This window comes from Oncorhynchus masou, chromosome 33, assembly GCF_036934945.1.
Source record: "Oncorhynchus masou masou isolate Uvic2021 chromosome 33, UVic_Omas_1.1, whole genome shotgun sequence".
NCBI classification, from domain to species: Eukaryota; Metazoa; Chordata; class Actinopteri; order Salmoniformes; family Salmonidae; genus Oncorhynchus; species Oncorhynchus masou.
In genome coordinates, this window is record NC_088244.1 from 32,730,205 (window position 1) to 32,757,330 (window position 27,126).

The following is a 27,126-nucleotide window of genomic DNA, read 5'->3' on the forward strand; positions in this document are numbered from 1 at the left end:
TAGGTGAATCTATGGCTGTCTGAAGTGGTTCTCAATCAGAGGCAGATGTTTATCGTTGTCTCTGATTGGGAACCATATTTAGGCAGCCATATTCTTTGAGTGTTTGTTGGGTGATTGTCCTTATGTTCCTGTTCTGTGTTAGTTTACACCAGTATAGGCTGTTTCGGTTTTCGTTACGTTTGTTGTTTTTTGTATTTTGATTCGTGTTTACATTTGTTTATTAAACATGGATCGCAATCTACACGCCGCATTTTGGTCCGACTCTCCATCACCTATAGAAAGCCGTAACACCACCCCTGTGCTTCGCGGTTGGGATGGTGTTTTTCAGCTTGCAAGCCTCACCCCTTTTTCCTCCAAACATAACGAAGGTCATTATGGCCAAAAGGTTATATTTTTGTTTCATCAGACCAGAGGACATTTGTCCAAATAGTACAATCTTTGTCCCCATGTGCAGTTGCAAACCGTAGTCTGGCTTTTTTATGGCGGTTTTGGAGCATTGGCTTCTTCCTTGCTGAGCAGCCTTTCAGGTTATGTCAATATAGGACACGTTTTTACTGTGCATATGGATACTTTTGTACCTGTTTCCTCCAGCATCTTCACAAGGTCCTTTGCTGTTGTTCTGGGATTGATTTACACTTTTTGCACCAAAGTATGTTCTTCTCTAGGAGACAGAGCACATCTCCTTCCTGAGCGATATGACGCTGCATGGTCCCATGGTGTTTATACTTGCGTACTATTGTTTGTACAGATGAACGTGGTACCTCCAGGCATTTGGAAATTGCTCCCAAGAATGAACCAGACTTGTGGAGGTTACAATTTTTTTTAACTTTTTGGTTGATTTTAGATTTTCGCATGATGTCTAGCAAAGAGGCACTGAGTTTGAAGGTAGTCCTTCAAATACATCCACACGTACACCTCCAATTGACTCAATTGATGTCAATTAGCCTATCAGAAGCTTCTAAAGCCTGACATAATTTTCTGGAATTTTGTAAGCTGTTTAAAGGCACAGTCAACTTAGTGTATGTAAACTTCTGATTTTGATACAGTGAATTATAAGTGAAATAATCTGTCTGTAAACAATTGTTGGAAAAATTACTTGTGTCATGCACAAAGTAGATGTCCTAACTGACTTGCCAAAACTATAGTTTGTAACAAGAAATGTGTGGAGTGGTTGAAAAACTAGTTTTAATGACTCCAACCTAAGTGCATGTAAACTTCCGACTTCAACTGTAAAACGTCCGCCATGTTCTTCGGAGCCATCTGTGTTAAGTTTGGGTGATTGTGGAGGCCAGGTCATCTGATGCAGCACTCCATCACTCTCCTTCTTGGTCAAATTGCCTTTACACAGCCTGGTGGTGTGTTAGGTCATTGTTTTGTTTAAAAACAACTGATAGTCCCACTAAGTGCAAGCCAGATGGGATAGCGTATCGCTGCAGAATTCTGTGGTAGCCATGCTGGTTAAGTGTGCCTTGAATTCTAAATAAATCACTGACAGTGTCCCCAGCAAAGCACCATCACACCACCACCTCCATGCTTCACAGTGGGAACTACACATGCAGGGATCATCCGTTCACCTACTCTCATAAAGACAGCGGTTGGAACCAAAAATCTAAAATTTGAACTCATCAGACCAAAGTACAGATTTCCACCGGTCTAATGTCCATTGCTTGTGTTTCTTGGCCCAAGCAAGTCTCTTCTTCTTGTTGGTATCCTTTAGTAGTGGTTTCTTTGCAGCATTTCGACCATGAAGGCCTGATTGAAGCAGTCTCCTCTGAACAGTTGATGTTGAGATGTGTCTGTAACATGAACTCTGTGAAGCATTTATTTGGGCTACAATTTCTGAGGCTGGTATCTCTAATGAACTTATCCTCTGCAGCAGAGGTAACTCTGGGTCTTCCTTTCCCGTGGTGGTCCTCATGAGAGCCAGTTTCATCATAGCGCTTGATGGTTTTTGTGATTTAAATTTTGTGGATTGACTGACCTTCATGTCCTAAAGCAATGATGGACTGTTGTTTCTCTTTGCTTATTTGAGCTATTCTTGCCATAAGATGGATTTTTTTTTTACCAAATAGGGCAATCTTCTGTATACCACCCCTACCTAAGGGCTCCTTAGTGGTGCAGCGGTCTAAGGCACCGCATCTCAGTGTTTGAGGTGTCACTCCAGACACCCTCTGGTTTGAATCCAGGCTGTATCACAACCGGACGTGATTGGGAGTCCCATAGGGTGGCACATAATTGTCCGGGTTTGTCGGTGTAGGCCGTCATTATAAATAAGAATTTGTTCTTAACTGACTTGCCTAGTTAAATTTAAATCAAATTTAAAAATGCATTAGGAAGGAAAGAAATTCCACAAATTAACTTTTAACAAGGCACACATTTTAATTGAAATGCATTCCAGGTGACTACCTCATGAAGCTGGTTGGGAGAATTCCAAGATTGTGCAAAGCTGTCAAGGCAAAGGGTCGCTTCTTTGAAGAATCTACAATAGAAATATATTTTGATTTGTTTAACACTTTTTTGGTTACTACATGATTCCATGTGTTATTTCATATTTTTGATGTCATCACTAGTATTCTACAATGTAGAAAATAGTACAAATAAATAAGAACCCTTTAAAGAGTAGGTGTGTCCAAACTTTTGAATGGTACTGTGGCCCAGTATTTGGGTATGTTCCAGATAATCTGCATAGAGTCTATCAGATCTTTACAATGCCTGGAGAATATCAGGCACCACATCAATGTCAAGATCCTGTAACACTGTGTATGTATTTTAGGTAATTAGAAACCCACCGTGCAAATAGACATGACATGCCACTGCAGCCAGGATTGAGCCCACATAACTAGCTCTCCCTCTGCCGTCATCTTTTTTACAATCCTATAATTTGCACAGCGCTCCATGATCCCTGTTCAGAATATCAATGGCTCATAAAAGTTATAATACAGTCAAGACTACCCCTTGAAATGATCAAGAGTATGTGTTAATAATTCCAATTTACATAAATTCACGCCTCTATGAACTCATTCGCGTTGTCCAAAGGTTATTTTGGCATGCGTGGCGTGCATGACCGATTTCAGTCTGTTCGGAAGTGACGACGTGGATAGATTTGTGACTAAGCCTGAGGGCAAAAATATTGGAGACCATAGACGACTGGTAACGTTGCGGAGAAAGACACCCAGGTAAGCGCTGAATCACTCAAAAATACAAGTTTGATATAGCTAGCTAACTACATGGCTAGAAATCTTAGTAAGTTAGTAAACAGACCCAGTTAGCTAGTTTGCTGTGTGCCACAAACTGGAGAGACAAGAGCGTTAGCTAGCTAACGTTAGCTAGCATTGTCAATTGAACTAGCGGCTAATTAGCTGAGGTTATTAATTTAACTAGCGTAGTTGACGATTAATACTGTGATAAACTACACTGCAGTCTCAGGGGGCTGTGAAAAATATTAACGTTAGTTGGGTAACGTTAATAACACCAATAGCTTGCTAGTTACCTTCCTTGCGAACAGTTCATTGTGGATTTGGCACGTTATTTTAACAAAGCGAGAAGAGTTAACGTTAACTAGCTAGGTTAGCTTGCTAACGCGTTGGGTGGTCTCTAGCACTAGTTTGCTACATTCCATAGATTATGATGGTACCCGGCCAGTTAACGTTAGTTAGTTAAATAAATAAATGCACTAAGGCCAATGTATATAGCTAGCAACAAGCTAAGTATAAAATGGGGCAAGTTTGGCTAGCCAGGACTGGCGTTGCTAAGATACAGTCACCAACACATTGCATAAAATTTCTAGTTTGGGACTTCGCTACCTAGCTAATTGGCCAGAAATGTGTTTCTTAATTAATAACTAGAGGCAGGTAGCGAGCTAACGTTAGCTACTGGTGGTATTTTTCAGAAACTCGCACAGACGAACGCATTAGGTTGCGAAGTATTTTAAAGGGCTGGTTTACCCAAATAATGTTGCCTTATCTTTACTGAGTGGTAACGTTATATTGCCCACAAGAGACCGACTACTAATATATCCGATTTGTTCACTAGCGAAGTTAGTTGCCATGCCGTGGACGCACACAGGTGAATGTAGCAATTGTTTGAGAAGGGATTAAAAAGAAAAGCCAATGGTTTATTGTCATTACACACAAAATCGCTCTGGCTATATGTCAGTAAACGTCGGCAAAAAAGTGTAATTAAATTGTTGCCTGCAGCACAATTAGTCACCAACTATCTGGATAACATGAAAACTGCCTGTTCTGGGGTGAGTAAAATGGTCTGAGTGAGGTGTTCTCTCATTTGTGTCTGGACGTAGCTAGCAGTGTGCGCTCTGAACGCTCCAACGGCTGAAACGCTTTGATTTAACAGACAATCTGACATGGCACTGCTCTGAATTTACGAACGCCCAGAGCGCACTATGAGCACACTCGGCACTCCAGATTAAGTTTATGAACACACCCTAAATTAATTGGTCTCGTACACAAATGTGCAATTGTTATCGCAGGTACAGCGAAATTCTTGTTTCTAGCTCCAACAATGCAGTTATACAAAATACCTAGCAATACAAAACAATACACACATAATCCCAAAAGTTAAATTCAAATCAACAGCGAACGTGTGTGTGCACGACGTTCAAACGTTTGGGGTCACTTAGACGTTTCCTTGTTTTTGAAATAAAAGCAAATTTTCTGTCTATTAAAATAACATAATTGATCAGAAATACAGTCTAGACATTGTTAATGTTTTAAATGACTATTGTAGCTGGAAACTGCTGATTTGTTTATGGAATATCTACATAGACTTAGAGGCCCATTATCAGCAACCATCACACCTGTGTTCCAATGTCATGTTGTGTTGCCTAATCCAAGTTTATCATTTTAAAATGCTAATTGATCATTAGAAAGCCATTTTGCCATTATGTTAGCACAGCTGAAAACTGTTCTGATTAAAGAAGCAATAAAACTGGACTTTAGACGAGTTGAGTATCTGGAGCATCAGCATTTGTGGGTTTGATTACAGGTTCAAAATGGCCAGAAACAAATGCATTTCTTCTGAAACTTGCCAGTCTATTCTTTTTCTGACAAATGAAGGCTATTCCATGTGAGAAATTGCCAAGAAACTGAAGATCTCGTACAACGCTGTGTCGAACAGCGCAAACTTTCTCTAACCAGAATAGAAAGAGGAGTGGGAGGCCCTGGTGCACAACAGAGCAAGAGGACAAGTACATTAGTGTCTAGTTTGAGAAACAGAGGCCGCACTAATCCCCAACTGGCAGCTTAATTAAATAGTACCCGCAAAACACCAGTCTCAACGAGAGGTCGACTGATTATGATTTTTTTTTTAATAAATATATATATATATATTTATTTATTATGACAATTACAACAATACTGAATGAACACTTATTTTAACTTAATATAATACATAAATAAATCAATTTAGTCTCAAATAAATAATGAAACATGTTCAATTTGGTTTACATAATGCAAAAAAACGGAGAAGAAAGTAAAAGTGAAATATGTGCCATGTAAAAAAAGCTAACGCTTAAGTTCCTTCCTCAGAACATGAGAACATATGAAAGCTGGTGGTTCCTTGTAACATGAGTCTTCAGTATTCCCAGTTGAAGTTTTAGGTTGTAGTTAGTATAAGACTATTTCTCTCTATACCATTTGTATTTCATTAACCTTTTGGATGTTCTTATAGGCACGAACAACCTATTGGATGTTCTTATAGGCACTAAAGTATTGCCAGCTTAATCTCGGGAGTTGATATGCTTGAAGTCATAAACAGCACTGTGCTTTAAGCATTGCTAAGAGCTGCTCGCAAAACGCAGTAAAGTGCTGTTTGAATGAATGCTTACGAGCCTGCTGCTGCCTACCACCTCTGACTGCTCTATCAAATGATAGACTTAATTATAATATGATAAATACAGAAATACGAGCCTTGGGTCATTAATATGGAAACTATCATTTCGAAATCAAAAAGGTTACTCTTTCAGTGAAATACGGAACCGTTCCGAATTTTATCGAATGGGAGGCATCCATATGTCTAAATATTGCTGTTACATTGCACAACCTTCCATGTTATTTCATAATTATGTAAAATTCTGGCAAATTAATTACTGTCTTCGTTAGGAAGAAATGGTCTTCACACAGTTCGCCACGAGCCAGGTGGCCCAAACTGCTGCATATACCCTGTCTCTGCTTGCACAGAACGCAAGAGAAGTTATACAATTTCCCTAGTTAATATTTCCTGCTAACATGCATTTCTTTTAACTAAATATGCAGGGTTAAAAAAATATACCGGTGTATTGATTTTAACAAAGGCATTGATGTTTATGGTTAGGTGCATTGGTTCAACGACTGTGCTTTTTTCACGAATGCACTTGTTAAATCTGCACCCATTTGGCGAAGTAGGCTGTCATTCGATGATAAATTAACAAGCACCACATTGATTATTTGCAACGCAGGACAAGCTAGTTAAACTAGTAAAATCATCATCCATGTGTAGTTAACTAGTGATTATGTCAAGATTGATTTTTTTTTTTTAATAAGATAAGTTTAATGCTAGCTAGCAACTTAACTTGGCTCCTTGCTGCACTTGCGTAACAGGTGGGTCAGCCTGCCACGCAGTCTCCTCGTGGAGTGCAATGTAATTGGCGTCCATGCAGATTACCGATTGTTATGAAAACTTGAAATCGGTCCTAATTAATCGGCCATGCCAATCGCATAGCCTGTTGGAAGGCAACGGGTGCAGCAAATAGGCTACCAAATAGATGATTTAGTTGCGAATATCAGTGAAAGAGAGGCCCAGCCAGGCAAATAGCAATATTTCAAAATCCAATCGTGGGAATTGCTATTGCTTCAAAGAAGACAACGAAAAGACTAAACTAAAAGACATCATATTTCTCAACTTAAATGTGCTTACATTATACCATATTGTTAGCACTAGTGGAGTATTGGCCATATCCCCGGTGAGCGTGCGTATTCAGTTTTTAAGCATTGGGTCAGTGCCACCTTGAAAAAAATAAGATACTGTTCATCTCTCCAGTCAAGTGTAAAAGAATTGCATGATAAAAAAAGGCCTAATTTTTCCTGTGCAAGGAAAGAAAAAGGAATATCTGCTCTAGCCTAGGCCTACCACACCACATGCTGCATTTAAGTTTTTTTCCAGTGATTGAGTTATATTATTAGCTTAAATTATGACTATCCAATGTACCAATCACATTAGGAATAGTCAAATATCTTACATAACTCTGCAAATGTGATGACGCATGGAATGCCCCACCCGATGACTCGTACATATGGCATGCCAATCACCAACACCTGAAATTCCAAGATCGTCAGTCAAATGATAAACTACTTAATATAGAATTTAACATTTCTTCTAACTGTGAAATAAATAAGATCATACTAGTGCCAATATTGTATTGTCATCATTTCATATAATTGCCGACAGAGAATTTTCTCCCCAATGTCCACTGAGCGGAGCACCCATGCCATTCAAATATATGCAGACTTGTTAGAACTTCAGCTTTAAGCACAGGGATTTTTTCTTTCTGTGACCAAGAAAAAGGAGGTATTGTTTCATTTTGACATTTTTTTCATGAATTGTGGCGTGTGAAACCAGACATTTAAAGTCAGCTCCGATAAGAGAGTGAAAGGGGAGAGCAGACAGATGTCAGTCGGAACCTACCTAAAACCTACCTAAATTCACTCTGGATGCTGCCTTTTTGTTGTTAAAGCCTAATGAACCTAGAACTACATTGCCAATGACCAAACGAGTCGATTTAATGTAGCCTATGGATCTGCGCAAATTCAATTGTTGTATTCGGCGCATGTGACAAAATTTGATATATGATCAAATCAAATTGTCACATGCGCCGAATACAACAGGTGTAGACTTCACAGTGAAATGCTTACTTACAAGCCCTTAACCAACAATGCGGTTTTAAGAAAATACATAAAAAAAATGTAAGAGATAAGACGAACAAATAGTTAGAGCAACAATAAATAACAGCTTGCGGTAGAAGCTGTTTAGAAGCCTCTTAGACCTAGGCTTGGCTCTCCGGTACTGCTTGCTGTGCGGTAGAAGAGAGAACCGTCTATGACTAGGGTGGCTGGAGTCTTTGACATTTTTTAGGGCCTTCCTCTGACACCGTCTGGTATAGAGGTCCTGGATGGCAGGAAGATTGGCCCCGGTGATGTACTGGGCCGTACGCACTACCTTCTGTAGTGCCTTGTGGTCGGAGGCCAAGCATTTGCCATACCAGGCAGTGATGCAACACGTCAGGATGCTCTCGTTGGTGCAGCTGTAAAACCTTTTGAGAATCTGAGGACCTATGACAAATCTTTTCAGTCTCCTGAGGCGGAATAGGCTTTGTTTTTCAGTCTTCACGACTGTCTTGGTGTGCTTGGACCATGTTAGTTTGTTGGTGATGTGGACACCAAGGAACTTGAAGCTCTCAACCTGCTCCACTATAGCCCCGTCGATGAGATTGGGGGGTCGTGCTAGGTCCTCCTTTTCCTGTCGTCCACAATCACCTCCTTTGTCTTGATCAAGTTGAGGGAGAGTTTGTTGTCCTTGGACCACACGGTCAGGTTTCTGACCTCCTCCCTATAGGCTGTCTCATTGTTGTCGGTGAACAGGCTATTGTGTCATCAGCAAACTTAATGATGGTGTTTGAGTTGTGCCTAACCGTACAGTCATGAGTGAGCAGGGAGTACAGGAGGGGACTAAGCACGCACCCCTGAGGGGAGCCCGTGTTGAGGAGCAGTATGGCGAATGTGTTGTTACCTACCCTTACCACCTGTTGGCGCCTGTCAGGAAGTCCAGGATCCAGTTGCAGAGGGAGGTGTTTAGTCCCAGAGTCCTTAGCTTAGTGATGAGCTTTGAGGGCACTATGGGGTTGAACGCTGAGCTGTAGTCAATGAATAACATTCTCACATAGGTGTTCCTTTTGTCCAGGTGTGAAAGGGCAGTGTGGAGTGCAATATAGATTGCGTCATCTGTGGATCTGTTGGGGTGGTATGCAAATTGGAGTGGGTCTAGGGTTTCTGGGATAATGGTGTGGATGTGAGCCATAACCAGCCTTTCGAGGCATTTCATGGCTGCAGACTTGAGTGCTACGGGTCAATGTGCCGTGTTCACATACGATAAGAGTTATCGAAAGTTTCTCCACATACGAGCCTCCGTATTGGAATTACAAGTGGGTAACTGATAATGTTGCAGTTGCAATGCTTGTGATGTAGAATTGCAGGCGATTATGCTCCAATTTCAAGACTATTTGAAGGCATAGTTGAAAAGAAGTTAAATAACACTGAATATATATATATCACACACACACACAGGATTAATTAGAAAATAAAAGCTGTACATTTTTCAATGTGTGACAAATGAAAGGTGTGGCTTGTGTGAAGAGGGTTAAATGCGTGTGTCTCATGCCTAATGCGTGAGTTGGCAGCACTGCAAAGTAGTTTGGTTGGTTGGATCAGTGTGTCATGTCCTTTGATTACACAAACTACAAAGTGGTCCAGATTCTAAGCAAAATTATTTTCCAATGTATTTATCCATTATGGAACACACAGCCTGGTGAGTCTTTCAGGTGGTATAATCTGTCTCTGAAGTCCTAACAACTTTGATCAACACAGCTACACTTTTTATCTGAGGTTTTCTGAATCTAGGCCCTGCAGGATGCATTGTCTGTAAGATAATGACTGATTGAACTATCAGTACTGTTCACCTCACAAGACAGTGGGTTACCAACATCTTGAGTTATGATGACCCATGTCAATTCGCTTCACGCTTCAAACGGACCTCTTATTTCAGGTTCCTCCAATTTGCTAATCTCAAATTCAGTTTTTAGAATGTAGGTCAATTTATATATTTTATATTGCATGATCCTATTCAGTGGTTTGCCTAAGTCAACACATTATGTGTAACCTACTTGGGGAATCAAGCACCATCCCTCTTGATAAACACAATGCATCAATGTCTTGACTGACTTGAAACATTGTTGTGCACATGCTGGCGTCACTTGTTGACAGTGCATATGTTTGATGTGTTCAAAGGTGTGGTGGCATGCCATGCAGTAAGTGTGACGTAAAGGGATAATGAAAAGGGTGTGGGTTTGCACAGTAAGTTTCCCTTTCCATGATTGCTGGGTCAGAAAGAGAAACCTAAGTGGGAAACAGCTGGCCTATAAATGACTACAGTTTACTGAGGGTGGTGTTCAAGGTTCTCAAGGATCAAATACAATTTTATGTCTCATGCTTCGTATACAGGTATAGACTAACAGTGAAATGCTTACTTACAGGCCCTTCCCAACAATCCAAAAGAAAAGAGAAACAGTAAAAGTTATTTTTTTTCTTTTTTTTAACCTTTTATTTAACTAGGCAAGTCAGTTAAGAACAAATTCTTATTTTCAATGATGGCCTAGGAACACTGCCTTGTTCAGGGGCAGAACAACAGATTTTTGCCTTGTCAGCTCGGGGATTCGATCTTGCAACTAAAGGTCGACCGATTCATCGGAATGGCCGATTTAATTAGGGCCGATTTCAAGTTTTAATAACAATTGGAAATCTGTATTTTTTGACACCGATTGTGCCGATTTATTTGTATTTATTTTTTTACACCTTTATTTAAAGGTGTAACAGCAGTGCGCTCTTTATTTAACTAGGCTAGTCAGTTAAGAACACATTTATTATTTTCAATGGTGCCCTAGGAATGGTGGGTTAACTGCCTTGTTCAGAGGCAGAACGACAGATTTTCACCGTGTCAGCTCGGGGGACCCAATCTTGCAACCTTACAGTTTACTAGTCCTTGTGCACTCCACAACGAGACTGCCTGTTACGCGAATGCAGTAAGCCAAGGTAAGTTGCTAGCTTGCATTAAACTTATCTTATAAAAAACAATAAATTAAACATAATCACTAGTTAACTACACATGGTTGATATTATCTAGCGTGTCCTGCGTTGCATATCTGACTGAACATAAAAGTATCTAAGTATCTGACTGAGTGGTGGTAGGCAGAAGCAGGAGCGTAAACATTCATTCAAACAGCACTTTAGTGTGTTTTGCCAGCAGCGCTTCATTGTGCGTCAAGCATTGCGCTCTTTATGAATTCAAGCCTATCAACTCCCGAGATGAGGCTGGTGTAACCGAAGTGTAATGGCTAGCTAGTTAGCGTGCGCTAATAGCGTTTCAAACTTCACTTGCTCTTGCCTTGGAGTGGTTGTTTCCCTTGCTCTGCATGGGTAACGCTGCTTCGAGGGTGGCTGTTGTGTTCCTGGTTCGAGCCCAGGGAGGAGCGAGGAGAGGGACGGAAGCTATACTGTTACACTGGCAATGCTAAAGTGCCTATAAGAACATCCAATAGTCAAAGGTTAATGAAATACAAATGGTATAGAGGGATATAGTCCTATAATTCCTATAATGACTACAACCTAAAACTTCTTACCTGGGAATATTGAAGACTCATATTAAAAGGAACCACCAGCTTTCATATGTTCTGAGCAAGGAACTCAAACGTTAGCTTTTTTTACATGGCACATATTTCACTTTTACTTTCTTCTCCAACACTTTTTTTTTTGCATTATTTAAACCAAATTGAACATGTTTCATTATTTATTTGAGGCTAAATTTATTTATTGATGTATTATATTAAGTTAAAATAAGTGTTCATTCAGTTTTGTTGTAATTGGCATTATTACAAATCTATTTTAAAAAATCGACCGATTTTAATCGGTATCTGCTTTTTTGGTCCTCCAATAATCGGTATCGGCGTTAAAAATCATAATCGGTCGACCTCTACTTGCAACCTGCCGGTTGCTAGTCCAACACTCTAACCACTAGGCTCCCTGTGTGTAGATTAAAGGAACACTGCCTTGTTCAGGGGCAGAACGTATTCAAGCACCATCCCTCTTGATAAACACAATGTCTTGACTGACTTGAAACATTGTTGTGCACACGCTGGCGTCAGTATTCAAACCTTTTCACTTTCTCCACATTTTGTTACGTTACAGCCGTATTCTAAAATTATGAAATTGTTTTTTAAATTTCATCTACACACACTACCCCATAATGACAAAGCAAAAACAGGTTTTTAGAAACAAATTGGCTATTACATTTACATAAGTATTCAGATCTTTACTCAGTACTTTGAAGCACCCTTGGCAGTGATTACAGCCTCAAGCCTTCTTGGATATGACGCTACAAGCTTGGCACACCTGTATTTGGGGAGTTTCTGCCATTCCTCTCTGCAGATCCTCACAAGCTCTGTCAGGTTGGATGGGGAGTGTCGCTGCACAGCTATTTTCAGGTTTCTTCAGAAATGTTAGATCGGGTTCAAGTCCGGGCTCTGGCAGGGCTGCTCAAGGACATTGAGGCTTGTCCCGAAGCCACTCCTGGTTTGTCATGGCTGTCTAGGTCAGGTTTAATTCACCCAAAAAATTAGGTCTCAACTAAATCATGATTCAATGGTTTCTTCTCCATGCATTTTAACCAAACCGAAAATATGCTGCTGCCAATTACAATATTGAATGCAGATTGTATAGGATGTTGTGCCAGACAGTAATTTATTGATTTCTTTTTTATAGTGTTTAATGACTTCTGCACAAAGGATGTGTATGTATGTATGTACTTTACTATTTAAAAAAAAATCTGGACAATGTACATTCATAGTAGTATTAATTTCTAAGTTTTCCCTAGAATCGCCTATTTATAGGCTTGACGTCAGGGCATTTCCATCTATACAGATCCATGAGCACTAACGTGACATTTATAGGAGCATATCAGATGAAAGCCAGTCTATTTGAGAAATTAAGGCATATACCCTACCAGTCAAGAGTTTTAGAACACCTATTCATTCCACGGTTTTTCTTTATTTGTACTATTTTCTACATTGGAGAATAATAGTGATGACATCAAAACTGAAATAACACATGGAATCATGTAGTAACCAAAAAAGTCTCAAACCATCAAGCGATATGATGAAACTGGCTCTCACGATGACAGCCACAGAGTTACCTCTGCTGCAGAAGATGAGTTTATTAGTTACCAGCCTCAGAAATTGCAGGCCAAATAAATGCTTCAGAGTTCAAGTAACAGATACAGCTCAACATCAATTGTTCAGAGGAGACTGTGTGAATCAGGCCTTCATGGTCAAATTGCTGCAAAGAAACCAGTACTAAAGGACACCAATAAGAAGAGACTTGTTTGAGCCAAGAAACACAAGCAATGGACATTAGACCAGTGAAAATGTGTCCTTTTTTGTCTGAAGTCCAAATTTCAGATTTTTGGTTCCAACTGTCATGTGGGTGAACGGAAGACCCTCCACATGTGTATTTCCCACCGTAAAGCATGGTGTTATGGTGTAGGGGTGCTTCGCTGGTGACACTGTCAGTGATTTATTTTGATTTCAAGGCCCACTTAACCAGCATGGCTACCACAGCATTCTGCAGCGATACGCCATCCCATGTTGTTTGGGCTTAGTGGGAATATCATTTGTTTTTCAACAGGACCATTACCCAACACACCTCCAGGCGGTGTAAGGGCAATTTGACCAAGAAAGAAAGTAGAGTGCTGCATCAGATGATCTGGCCTCCACAATCTCCTATCTCAACCAAATTGAGATGGTTTGGGATGAGTCAGACTGCGGAGTGAAGAAAAAGCAGACAAAATGTGCGCAACATATGTGGGAACTCCTTCAAGACTGCTGGAAAAGCATTCCAGGTGAAGCTGGTTGAGAGAATGCCAGGAGTGTGCAAAGATTGCCTGGTCTGTAATTATGTTACCAAACCCACATTTTAAAAATATTTTTACATTTCCCTCGAGGGAGGTAGACCTACCAATTAGTTAGTGTTTTTACTGATAAATTTTGTTTATGAATTATTAAGCAATTCAAACTCAATGGGAAATCATAGTAGTCATAAACAGTTGGGTCACCTGCTTCTGCCCTCCCTTTCCACTGGTATACTGTTCATGTATTTATTTTTGGTCAAAGTAATACTATGAACAGTTTTTGGAGAACCTCTCGCTCTGCCGCTCGGGCTCCAGTTAATGCCACCTCTGCCGGCTCTTACTTACACCTACTGTCACATACCGCATACCCTCTTTCCATTTACTGAAACGAGCATCCTCATCCACTGAGCACCGACCAACCCCAGATGTCCATGAACGTTGAAAAGTAGTTTACATTTGGTCAGTCTGCCCTGGCCAGACCAAATCTAAACCAATCAGACATTTCACAACTTTGGAAAATCCTGTACAGTAGGGCACACTATAGTACAGCATAATGTAGTGATTGGGGGTGGTCAATACAGTTACATATCGGGATATTCTTTTTGATATATAATTTTGCCAATATGGCTATTTTTGTTTTGCACTAATTTTCAATACCTGCAGGTGCTCCACAAAAACTCCAGTATTTTTCCTTATTTGAGTTGGAGCCCAATATTGTTTTTATCACTTCTTATTTCCATGACTGATCAAAACTTTTCTCATGGCTTCTGTTGTCCCTCTCAATACATCTCGAATCTCAATACATATTGTATCGGCACCAAAGTATTGTGAAGTCAATGGCAATTCCCAGCCCCAGTATTGTACTATACTGAACATATCTACTGAACTCTACTGTACAGTACTCTGATGTCCAAACTTGTGAAGCATAGACATCTATGATTGGTACATATTTGTTCTGTTCTTGGTCTTGTTTGGTGGTGGAGCTCATTACAATAATAGCCAGTGTGTAGAATACCCAAATATACTAAAGAGAGCTACTGCATATTTCTGCCTTTGTACCTGTTCAGGATGCTTCACCTTGAAGAGGGTGACATGCAGTTCCATAATAAGCCTATACATTTCTGTATAGTGCAAATCAGGAACCCATGATGTAAATTCACTTCACCTACTGTAGTTCAACAAGTAAAATATATATATTTTTAAACTCAAGGGGTCCTGTCATATGTATGTTTTTGGTTGCATAAATGAGGGAGATTTGACCATAATTCTGTATCCAAATTTAGCATCTGCACACTTCTTCCATTAAACATAGTAGTCCTTGTGCATAGAGTTTTATCATTAAATTTCTGGCATACTTTTTTTTTGGGGGGGGGGGGGCATTTTTAAGTATAAAATCTGACTCAAAGTGTAATTCCGGCACCAATGTTATAGCTCTTCTGCCTGAATATGCTAAATGTTATGATTTCCCTTTTTGTGCATTTGATGGGTCAATATTCATTACGAACTACTAGTTTGTTCCATTGGATCGTCTCATGAAACTCTGTTTTTAATCCTGTGTGCTTATTACATACACCCTAGACAGTAACCTTATTTCCCTGTCTCCTTTTTTCAGAGTTGGATCAACTTTGTGGAGAACGGAGAAGAAAAGTTGAATCCAAGCCTAAGTGGTGGAGGCCTGATCTGACCCTGCCTACTCCAACCCCTCCTACCGCCAGATTTGTGAGCCTTTGTTGGCTTCCTGTCTGAGAGGGAAAAATCAAGGAGGAACATTTCTACAAATGAAGAGCTGAAGTCTTCACTTAGGAAACAAGTTCAAACTGAATATCTGGAAAAGTGCATTATTTTATTGATTTGTTTTTGACTTGAGCTATAAACTTGGACGCTATACACTGGGATCAGTTGGGACCTACTTACTGTACCTTTTAGACTAGTGGTGTTTCAACATGGCGAAGAAAAACAGCCAGAAGGGTATGTGTGCTACCATTCGTCTTTTAAAAGCAGATGAACTAGTATTGATAATGCAATAACTAGTGTGTGAATGCTTTTAAATGTGTAGAGTTGATTCTCAAAACATAGCTGGTGGAATGAGCAGCACTTGACATGCAACTTCATCAAGTGTCTACCAGACCTCTTATTGAGTTAGAATGGATCCTTTCAGACACAATAGCTGGGGATAGCTGAGAGAGATTGACAGCAATATGAACTCATGTCCGTGCAGTCCAATTTGGATGGGATACCTTTAGAAGGGTCCCAGCTTTTCTCCGGAATAAAATTAAGCTATTTCTGAAATGAAGCTCTCCATTAGGACTGTCTTTGACTTGCAGAGCACAACATTTTCTGTTGAGTTTGCCATTGTTAAACTGTCCTCTGGCCTTCTTTGGTCATGCCACATGTATTTGGGTCACAGCAACCCAGCTGTTTCTCATCTCATTGAGCTTACTTTGTTTGGGGCTGTAATTCTTATCCATCTGATGCATAAACCCCCTGCTTTGCTGACTCATTCTGTTTCTACAACTCTACATCAGTTATAACCGGTTCAAATTCAATGCAGATCTCGGGTCCTTTACGGCCAGTCCAGATGCCAATATTTCTTGAGTTTAATCTCATGGCTCCAGGGCCAGTTCTTTTTGGTCCTAGCATATATAAATCCATTAAAAGTGTTGTAAAATCTTTAGGCCTCAAGCAACTTGAAACAGTTGTTAAATGTGTACATATTTTACTTGAGAGGTCATCAAGCATCTTGTCACATTTGCCCATAAAGGAAATATCTGGGTCCTAATAGGTTTTTAATGTAAATCACCTCTTATGTCTGTTCCACATGATTTATGATAATCCCTGTGTTCTCTGCCATGGTTTACTTTCAACACAAATAGGCCTAACTTTGAATGTCCAGGAATGACTAGGTATGGGGAGAGTTTTGTTTTGCAAATGATGTGCCTATGCACTTACAATTGTTTTGCAAATAGACCTTGGTCCAGCAGAAAACAATTGGAAATTACAAATCAACCCTTTCTCCCTTTTTTGCACAGATACCTCTGGTATGGTGTTTGACACAAACTTGAAAATGGTTATGTCCCAGGGAGGGACTTTTGAGAGAATGAAGGAGAAGGTAAAAACTGCTAATTATTGCTCTCTAGGCATAACATTCCAATTGCATTGATTTGAATACATTAAGTGCTATTCCTCTTTAGCTAGTAGGTTTTATTGGGTGAGAATGCCCATGGCCTTAGGATATGTATCACTATGCTAAACCTTAATTTGTCAGATCGTTCTCTTATTTGTTCTCTTCACAGATCAGTGCTGTCAGGGCCGTTGTTCCCAACAAAAGCAACAATGAGATAGTTCTGGTCTTGCAGCACTTTGAGAACTGCGTCGATAAGGCCGTCCAGGCTTTCCTAGAAGGTATGGAAATGCCATAGTGATAATTCTTGTTGTGATATAGAACACACACTAATGAATGGAAAGTGAATGGAAAATAACTTTTTGATTTCTAATTTAAGAATACACTGGTTCAAACTGCGTACATTAAGTACAACTTTGTCACCCTCTTATTACCTGATGTTTTCCTCTCAGGTAGTGCTGTGGAAATCTTGAAGGAGTGGAATGTAACTGGTAAAAAGAAGGTAAACTTGTTTGTTTCCTATACTGCAGGGTATTGCATTATATATGCAAGGGCAACATGAGTATGAATGAAATTTAGTGTCATGACGTTTTTAAGTACGGCCTATCCCTCACGGGATTGAGACGGCACTTTATAAAACAAGTTCCAAAGATATTCTTCCAGTGACAGCTCATCCAGATTTTGATAGAAAAATGTTAACTTTAAAAGCAATTAACTTTAAACTCTAAATGCTAGTCAAAGGAAATGTTTGTTTTATTATTTTTTTCACCTATTTTTGATGTCAGAAGCTCTAGCTGAAAATATGGCATCTGTCATGAGGACCTACAACCTGCTCAACCATTGCTATATATGAATTATGGATGAACTTCAAAAGCTGTTTAAGTTTATATTCTAGTGGTTAAAATCCAACTTTGATTATTCAACATCCAGCCCAAGAAGAAAAAGAAGCCCAAGCCCCAGCCAGAGCCTCTGGTAGAGGAGCCTGCTCCAGCCGAGACCATGCAGCCCTCTGAGACTGAGAGTAAGGAAGCTGTGAATGGGTTCCATGCCAATGGCTCCGTGTTGGACGGAGACTCACTAGACTCTCTGAGTGAGCAGTTGGATTCTGCTTCCTTGGACGCAGCCGAGTTGGATTCTGAACCTGCCACGTCGGACATTACAGGTATTGTAATGGAGTGTTTTCAGTCGCTTTATTTTATCCATCAGACGGCCTTTGAATTGTTGCGACAATATAAGACTTTTGATAATCCTCCATGTAGTTGAAACCAACCCCTACAGATCAGAAAACATCTTTCTCTTAACAGGTGCGGAAGCCGACTCTCTTTGTAGTGGCCCAAGCCCCACCCCTCACCATGCTCAAGGAGGAAGGAATCACCAGCCTCCCCGTGGCAACAAGTTCCGTTCCAGAACTAACTCCCAGCCATCCACTTCCTCTGTGCTCACCACTGACGAGAACCAACAGGGATCCTCTGGGGCCAAGAAGATTGGTTAGTGACAAATTTCTTTAAAACAAAAATGGTAATTATTTTGTTTTTCTAAGACAATAGGTGATGTCTAGTCTAACCCTGTTCTTTGACTCTCAGCGCCCAACATTGACCGCTCTGTGAAGGACCTGCAGAGATGCACAGTGTCGCTCACTCGCTACAGAGTGGTGGTCAAGGATGAGATGGACTCCTCTATCAAGACCATGAAGCAAACATTTGCTGAGCTCCAGAGCTGGTAGGTACATCTACCATCATTACCTCCACTACATTAGTTTGTAAAGTTGTAGTTTATATTTGGAATATGAACTTATGGTGGGATATAACAGCACAAATTCCCTTGTGTTAAGCAATTTAGGAGCCTTGATTTTTAAGGTCCAATGCAGCCTTAACACAATAGCAAATAATTTTTGGGTGACAACTAAGTACTTTACTGTGATTTGTTTTCAATTAAAATGGTGAAAGAGAAACAAATAGCTTCTTAGCCAAGAGCAATTTCATAAGCAATAATTTTGCTAGGACTGTGTGGGAGGGAGGAGAGTACTTTAAACTAGCTGTTAATGGAAGAGATGTTTGAAATTATTTTTTATTGGCCTATCCACTAATTTATCACCTGATGTCACCAGGCAGGCTGAAGCTCCAAGTGCATTGCTCTCAACTCTGCTCTACAACTACCACCACCAATATCTATTTCAGTGTAGCATGTAGTCTATTGCTGTAGTCTAACCAGTGTTATTGTAGTATAGAAATGGTGAGTGTAGCTAAAATCAAAGTACAGAGACTATCTAAGGAATCACGATCCCTTTATCTTAGTGAAGAATGTCATTTCATATCTTTTCCCCTCCTCCGCTCTCTCAGCCTGATGGACAGAGAGGTTACTCTGTTGACAGAGATGGACAAAGTCAAAGCAGAAGCCAGTGAGTACAACACCTTTTTAATTAGCATTTGGACTTCAATGTATATTATACTTTACTTCTATTCTTACTATGTTTACATTTTTTCCCTGAAATCCTTTGTCCCAGAGTCGTCCTGCTCTCAATTGGTCGAAATGTTTAAACTTATTTTTCCATATATACACACACACCCTATGTGTTTGAATACATATGCACTGAGCTTGTCTGATGCTTTAAGCACACTGTTTGATTAAATAATTAAGACCCACAAATGACTCCGTCACTGTTAAAAATGTAATGACAGCGAGTGCCTGTGTGAGTGGTGGGCATTGTCTCGCTCTCCTCCCTACTGCAGCGAAAAGGCACCACAGCAAGTGTTTATTGTGCTGTTCGTGCTGAAGCTGCCACATCATTACAGCCATTTAGTTAATTTTTTTCTGACTGGAAAGTTCTGTTACGGAAATTCCTAAGTTGTTTACGAAAAACATTCCCTATTCTCCCATAGCTCTCTTTATGTGCATCATGTAAACATCACATGCGTATGACCAATAGCCTATCATAATCACATCGCTAAATTGGTTATAACTAACTTCGACAATGTCGACAACAAAATAAAAGCGGAGAAATTGAAATTCGAAAAGGGAGAATGTTTACTGGTTGCTCAGGAGGGAAAGGGGAAGTCAGATCTATGGAAGTCATTTGACTTAGTTGTGGAAACTTCTGAGGATCAAGAGGGAGATAAAGAAAAAGGAGGGTGTAGGACCGAGCATTGTGTGCCAAACAGTTGCTTTTAAATTACAATATTAAAGATTTTTCCTGACCCTTTGGAACAGTGTAAACAACACTAAATAAGTGTAACAGTGTGTTCTAACAAACAAAAGATGTATGTAAAACCTTTATTACAGTAGACTAAATGGTTGCATACCTTGAATTGCGGTGTAGGCTAATTATTAAAAGCTCCCTTGTGTTATTTCATTTTAGAACTAAAATGCTTGATTGCATTTCAAAGCATAAATGTCTCGTGCTTTTTCATGGCACGAATGAAGGATTGATTGATGCAGTAGCCTATAAATTGAAACGTAGGCCTAAGTAAGTTAAGGTATTAAGACTGAACAGGATGCGCTCTTGGGTCCAGAACTCGATGGTTGTTATATACAAGGATACACATTAAATGCGAAAAGACTGGTATCACTTACAACAAACATTTGTGTAAAACCTTTTACAGTCAAATCTGTGAAATTGCTTTATCTGACGTTTTGCTGTTACAGGAGGCATGGCGCTCACGGAATCAGTAGGCTATTAAACACTCAAACAGGCAACAGAAGCAGGATCTGTCTTATTTCTGTAGATGTATATGGATCATTTATAAAGCCAGGTACATTTTAACAGTTAGGCTATTGATTATAGACCTAATTAAATTGAGGTTTCTCCTCTCAATTTTCTTAGACAATTAGGCTAAAGCATTGGCTGTTTACTCATCTCTGCTGCTGCCTCTGCACATTGTTCTCAATCCCAATATGTTGGTTAACTTTGCTATTATGCACATATCAACATAGGGAAATGCACCAATTCTACGGCGCACTGAAGACTGTTTCAGAACCGCGGTCAGCGACCGTATCCAAAGCGGGAGAAAGAACGTTTGTTCTAAAATTTGATTTGTTAATGTTGCACTTTTTTTTTAAATGTACTTTAAACATATACAATTTCAGTAACACGTCTTGGTGATGGACTGTGCCATCCCTGTGGCCTCCGCAATGGATTAGTCCACTGAAATATGCTCTAATCAAACAGGTGTCTTGTGAACCATAAACTAAGTTGTGACTGCTTGACTAAAGAAATCTGTCCACCAGCAACCTATCGACCAAACAAAATACTAAATGGGATCAGCTCTTCAGTTAAGGTATTCCAAATACACTGTCTTAAATGTATTTCCTCAGGGTTATTTTAGACGTTAGACATACCAGAATCTTCTATGTAGTGAAACATGACAGAGCAAGACTGCATATTTCCACAAGTGGGCCATTCTGCCCTCATTCTTTCCTTCTTCCCAATGCACAGTGTTGTGTGTTCTGAGCCTGGAAAAAGTGAATAGTGTCAGGTGTCATGGCAGACTAAATGCTGTCTTTGTGTCGAGGTGTGTGGGGAATTGAGGGAAGAAGAGGGAACACTAGAGCAGTTCTTTGACATTACAAAAACCCAACATTCCTTGAAATGTACCAGTTTCAGCCCTAATCTCCGCTCGTTTAGATGTGTTACTGTTAATGGATGGGACTTGCTTTCTTCCCTCCCCCCTCATGAAAAAAGTATTTTCTGTGTATCAGTTGCTAAGGAGATTCAAATGACAAAGTGCTCTTCCTCTGGTCATGTTTTGCATGTGTTTATTTCCTCCCCTCTGTCCTGATAATGGTCAGCACCAGGAAAAGCCTGTGGAGTTATTTATGGATGCAGGGTTGTATCTGATCTATTTTGTAGAAACTAGTCAACTAATAGGCCTACCCTTTACCTTATAATATTGAGGACATGCCTTGTCCCAAGTTTCAGTATGGTATTGCCTGTGTGTGGATTTCTCTCTGTACAACTGAAAGCCTCTGAATATGGGGTGACGTGGTCAACTAATAATGTATCTGTTTCAGTGGCCATTTTGGATGGCCGTCAAAAGAGAGCAGAGGAGCTCCGCAGGCTGACTGACCAATCGGCATCCATGTCTGAGGACCAGCTGAGTGAGCTGCGTGCTGACATAAAGGTAAGTTGACTACCATAATAACACGCACTATATAGTCAAGACAATTGTGCAACCGGCTCAGGAACGGTGTTGTATGGGAATTGAGCCATGATCTGACCTAAGACAAGTCCGTAACCCCTGGTCAGCGATGATATGTTTTCTATTTTTTTGCAGCACTTTGTGAGTGAGCGTAAATTTGATGAAGACCTGGGAAAAGCTGTGAAGTTCACTTTTGAGCTAGAACCACTGAAGACAAGCATCACAGGATTTGGATCAGGTACAGTCCTTTGTTCTTCTCTAGTTGTCTTTTCTCTCTCAAACTCATTGTGGTAGTACAGTATTGCATTGCTATTTGGAGGGCAGTATATCCATATCCTTGATAGTAACACCCACAGAATTAAATAGAACACATACAGTATTTGTATAATAAACTCAGCAGAAAATTAAACGTCCTCACTGTCCACTGCATTTATTTTCAGCAAACTTAACATGTGTAAAAATTTGTATGAACAAAACAAGATTCAACAACTGAGACATAAACCGAACAAGTTCCACAGACATGTGACTAAAAGAAATGGAATAATGTGTCCCTGAACAAAAGGGGGGTCAAAATCAAAAGTAACAGTTTCTGGTGTGGCCACCAGCTGCATTAAGTACTGCATTGCATCTCCTCATGGACTGCACCAGATTTGCCAGTTCTTGTTGTGAGATGTTACCCCACTCTTCCACCAAGGCACCTGCAAGTTCCCGGACATTTCTGCGGGGAATGGCCCAAGCCCTCACCCTTCCGATCCAACAGGTCCCAGACGTGCTCAATGGGATTGCAATCCGGGCTCTTCGCTGGCCATGACAGAACACTGACATTCCTGTCTTGCAGGAAATCACGCACAGAATAAGCAATATGGCTGGTGGCGTTGTCATGTCGGGATGAGCCTGCAGGAAGGGTACCATATGAGGGAGGAGGATGTCCTCCCTGTAACGCATAGCCTTGAGATTGCCTGCAATGACAACAAGCTTAGTCCGATGATGCTGTGACACACCGCCCTAGACCATGACGGACCCTCCACCAAATCGATCCCGCTTCAGAATACAGGCCTTGGCACATTCGACGATAAATGCGAATCCGAACATTACCTCTGGTGAGACAAATCCGCGACTCGTTAGTGAAGAGCAGTTTTTGCCAGTCCTGTCTGTTCCAGCAACCGGTGGGTTTGTGCCCGTAGGTGATATTGCCGGTGAGGACCTGCCTTACAACAGGCACTCATTCCAGCCTCTCTCAGCCTATTGCTGGAGAGGGATTGGACACTGATGGAGGGATTGTGCCTCTCGGGCAGTTGTTCTTGCCATCCTGTACCTGTACGGTGTGACGCTCGGATGTACAACATCCAAAAACAGGTGTTACACGTTGTCTGCCCCTGCGAGGACGATCAGCTGTCCGTCCTGTCTCCCTGTAGCGCTGTCTTAGGTGTCTCACAGTATGGACATTGCAATGTATTGCCCTGACCACATCTGCAGTCCTCATGCCTCCTTGCAGCATGCCTAAGGCACGTTCACACAGATGAGCAGGCACCATGGGCATCTTTCTTTTGGTGTTTTTCAGAGTCTGTAGAAAGGCCCCTTTAGTGTCCTATGTTTTCATAACTGTGACCTTTATTGCCTACCGTCTGTAAGCTGTTCGTGTCTTAACGACCGTTCCACAGGTGCATGTTCATTAATTGTTTATGGTTCATTGAACAAGCATGGGAAACAGTGTTTAAACCCTTTACAATGAAGGTCTGTGAAGTTATTTGGATTTTTACAAATTATCTTATTCTGTTTTACCTTTATTTAACTAGGGAAGTCGGTTAAGAACAAATTCTTATTTTCAATAAAGGCCTAGGAACAGTGGGTGAACTGCCTGTTCAGGGGCAGAACGACAGATTTGTACCTTGTCAGCTCGGGGGTTTGAACTTGCAACCTTCCTGTTACTAGTCCAACGCTCTAAACACTAGGCTACCCTGCTGCCCCATCTTTGAAAGACAGGGTCCTGAAAAAGGGATGTTTCTTTTTCTGAGTTTGTATCTCTATGGTAACGCCTGCCCTTGTGTCACCCTCCCCTTTCAGTGTACCACCCTCAGACGGGTTACTCCAGCCGCTCCCGCTGTAGCTCCACCACCTCCTCCATCACAGGCCCAGGGTCCGTAGAAACCCCACCTCCCTCCAGCTACGAAGGACGCCCTACCCAGCCAAACAAAACGGTTAGCTCACAAAGCAACCATAAACATGCAACTAAGTTCTCATTAATGTTGTCTCCTTAGGAGTAACAATTATCAACATATGATTGTTTTATTTGATTTAACTTTGATTTTAAACTTGAACTTTCAGACTTTCCTAGGCAACAGGCGTTACACAGCGGGTCCAGGGTACCACTCCGGTGGGCAGCGGTATAATGGCGGCTCCTATCGTGACAGGAACCCCAATCGTGGAGGCTACCGTTCCCAGGGCTACCAGGGCCAAGGCGATGGCCCCAGCCATCCTACTGCCACACAATCCTCCAACTCCACAAGAGCCCCTTCCAACTCCGCTCCATCCTCTTCTTACCGTCAAGACCACCCTTCTCATAACGGTCTGCCCCAAAGGCCTCCGCGGACACACTGCCCCTGACACCGGAAGTACCTGGCCCATTTGTCAAAACCCCTACTAACCCTGGCATTCCACCCTCAATACCCTGCCCCTTCCACCCCACTAACTCCTCTCAATGAAGAATAGAATACAAGTTTACATATTTTTGTCAATTGAGCTGTAGTGCCACCCATAGGCAACCATTCATCCTCCTAACTTGAAAATTAGCTACCCATGTTCTGCCACTTTCTCCATACTTTAGAATTAGCTATTAAGACCTATTTTCTCATGCCTGTTGATATAGCAGCTACCCAGGTCCCCTTATGTGAGTCTGTGATTTAATATTTGCTATTTGAGGCCAGTGTTATCTGGTGATGCGTTTATATGCATTTTGTAGCATTTTTATTTGATCTGTTTTTTTTCCCGAGCATCAAATTAATTTTATTTTGCTTTAGGTTGCAAGTTTTTTGCTGTCTATCAAACCATTTCAGTTCCTTATTTTAGACGATACATGACACCCTTACAATGGTTTCACAAGTATGTATGGGAGATTGTCATCAATGGCATAGAATCAACACTACATAATTGTATCTTATTATTTTAGAGCTTCCCATATATGCTGGTTGCTCCTGTAAATAATATGTACTCATTGAAATGTATGATGAATATGTTGTTAATCAGAACTAGCAGGTGAACCAGAGCGGTAATCACATCGGTTGTTGCCTGATAGCAGTTTATTCCCTCCCTCACATGTAAATTCAGAATTTTTTTAGTGGATAGTTTTTCTGTCCTCCCTATTGTTATTGTATAATCCAAGGAGAGGGCTTTTATTTTTATTTTTTACATACATCCTTTATTATGTGGGACTCCACTTCTCAAATCTCAGGTATGAGAAAGGAACCTACACTCCCCTTCACGTATGGTCTGAATTAGGACTTCCTTTTGTTAGTACATCTATTCTGCTGTTATTTGGTCTTCTCATTCTTTCCTTATGTTTAGTGTGTGTCAGACAGGACCATAAACCGCATACACTTGACATGCTCGTATCACATTGCAACTTCCTTTGCCTTTCTAGAAATGCAAAGATTCTCGCATCACGAACACTGTTAAGCGCACACTCTTCTGATCTTTTACATTACTGAAAAGTGAGCTGTAGGAACATTGTCCTTTTTTGATACGTTCACTTTCCTCTTAATTATATCCTAGAGAAGAAAAAAAATGGATGAAATTTGTCTATGCTGTTTCAATCTTATTTTGAACATGTTTTATGGCTGCTCAGTTGGGACAAATTGAAATGGTAATGCCAGGATTTAATATTCTTTTTAATGTCTACAATAACTGAACAAAAATTTGGAGAAATACCTCATTGTTGCCGCTTGTACACTGCTTGGTAGCATAATGTTGCTTTTGGGACTTTGCTTTACAGAGGTCTGAATGCTCTTTTGAAATGAGGCTTGGTATGGCTTACCATTTAGCGAATGCAGAGTCGTCTCATGTCAAGCTGCAAGGCATGTGTATGAGATCATACAAACTAGCTGTTTCCTCTGTGTACCAAAGGGTCATACTGATGAGTAGAATAATTGAGAGAAACTTAGACTAACTGCCCCCCCCCCCCTTCCCAGGTACTTAAGTCTTCTTATAGGAGTGTAGTTTGGTCATGAGAAAAATAACTTAATTTGGGGTTTTGTTATATTGCACATCAATGTAAAGATTGTGGTTCTGGTTCGTTCAGTGGTTTACAAAGTATTCTGTGGAAGTGCAGAGTATACAGTAGGGCAGATCACTTGGCATGTATCAGTAACTGTGCTTGAGCAGGTAAGGCTTGGTAGCCAACACCAAGATCTTCCAGCCTTCAGCAAATCTTTCCTCATTTCAGATCTGCACTGTAAATATAGTCTCAGTAATCATAATGCACAGTAGTGGAGATGCATGCATTACAGTACAAAGCATTCTATCTCCGCAACACTGCTCGTTGTTAACTTTTGGTGCTGTGCATGTTGAGGTTTTGATTTTAATAGCTGAACTGATTCTGCATAGGGAATGAATGATGCCGGTCTCAATCGCTCTTTTTACCAAATGTATGTAAAGTCACATTCACAGCATTCCAAACTTTCTGGATAGGTTATCGCCAAAGAGATCATGTTGTCTTGTTCGAGTTGCTGCCTTTTTTTTCTTACTCTGCTTATAAAAAAATATATTGTTTTACAATGGGATAATCTATTCTAGGTTGAGTAACATTGTTTCTTTTACATTTTTTTCTTTCCTGAATCTTTACTGTATATATGTAGCTATAATTTAGTTGTGCTCACATGGTGCATTTTGTATGTTATATACATATTGAGCATATGGTTTACCTATGACAACTGTAAACTTAAGTGCCTTCTCTTGTCTCCCTCAAATTTATTCACTACCCCCCTTCCCTACCACTACCACTCAGTATGGACCAAAGACATCTGCCCTCCACATCCATTCCAATACAAGCGCCTCTTGTATACACGGCCCTCCCCATCCATTCCAATAGAAGCACCCCAACCAATACACAGAAAGGCACACTTTTCCTTTACTATTAAACGATTGTTTGCAATA

The 27,126-nt window shown here is 40.6% G+C and overlaps 1 protein-coding gene across 1 annotated transcript; it reads left to right on the plus strand.

The window, feature by feature from the left end:
* The first annotated feature begins 3,057 nt into the window (after positions 1-3,057).
* LOC135528317 (spermatogenesis-associated serine-rich protein 2-like) lies at positions 3,058-27,126 on the plus strand. The gene is made up of 13 exons (XM_064957309.1): positions 3,058-3,176; positions 15,335-15,690; positions 16,752-16,831; positions 17,016-17,124; positions 17,296-17,345; positions 17,774-18,005; positions 18,148-18,330; positions 18,427-18,562; positions 19,183-19,241; positions 21,851-21,960; positions 22,114-22,216; positions 24,043-24,176; positions 24,304-27,126. The coding sequence occupies exons 2-13, from the start codon at positions 15,666-15,668 to the stop codon at positions 24,580-24,582; spliced, it is 1,500 nt and encodes a 499-aa protein (XP_064813381.1). The 5' UTR covers positions 3,058-3,176; positions 15,335-15,665; the 3' UTR covers positions 24,583-27,126.

Coding starts and splice junctions, on each gene's coding strand:
- LOC135528317 (XM_064957309.1), top strand. CDS start 15,666: ATGGCGAAGAAAAACAGCCAGAAGG. Junction 15,691..16,751: donor GAAGAAAAACAGCCAGAAGG/GTATGTGTGCTA, acceptor TTTTTTGCACAG/ATACCTCTGGTATGGTGTTT. Junction 19,242..21,850: donor CAAAGTCAAAGCAGAAGCCA/GTGAGTACAACA, acceptor TATCTGTTTCAG/TGGCCATTTTGGATGGCCGT.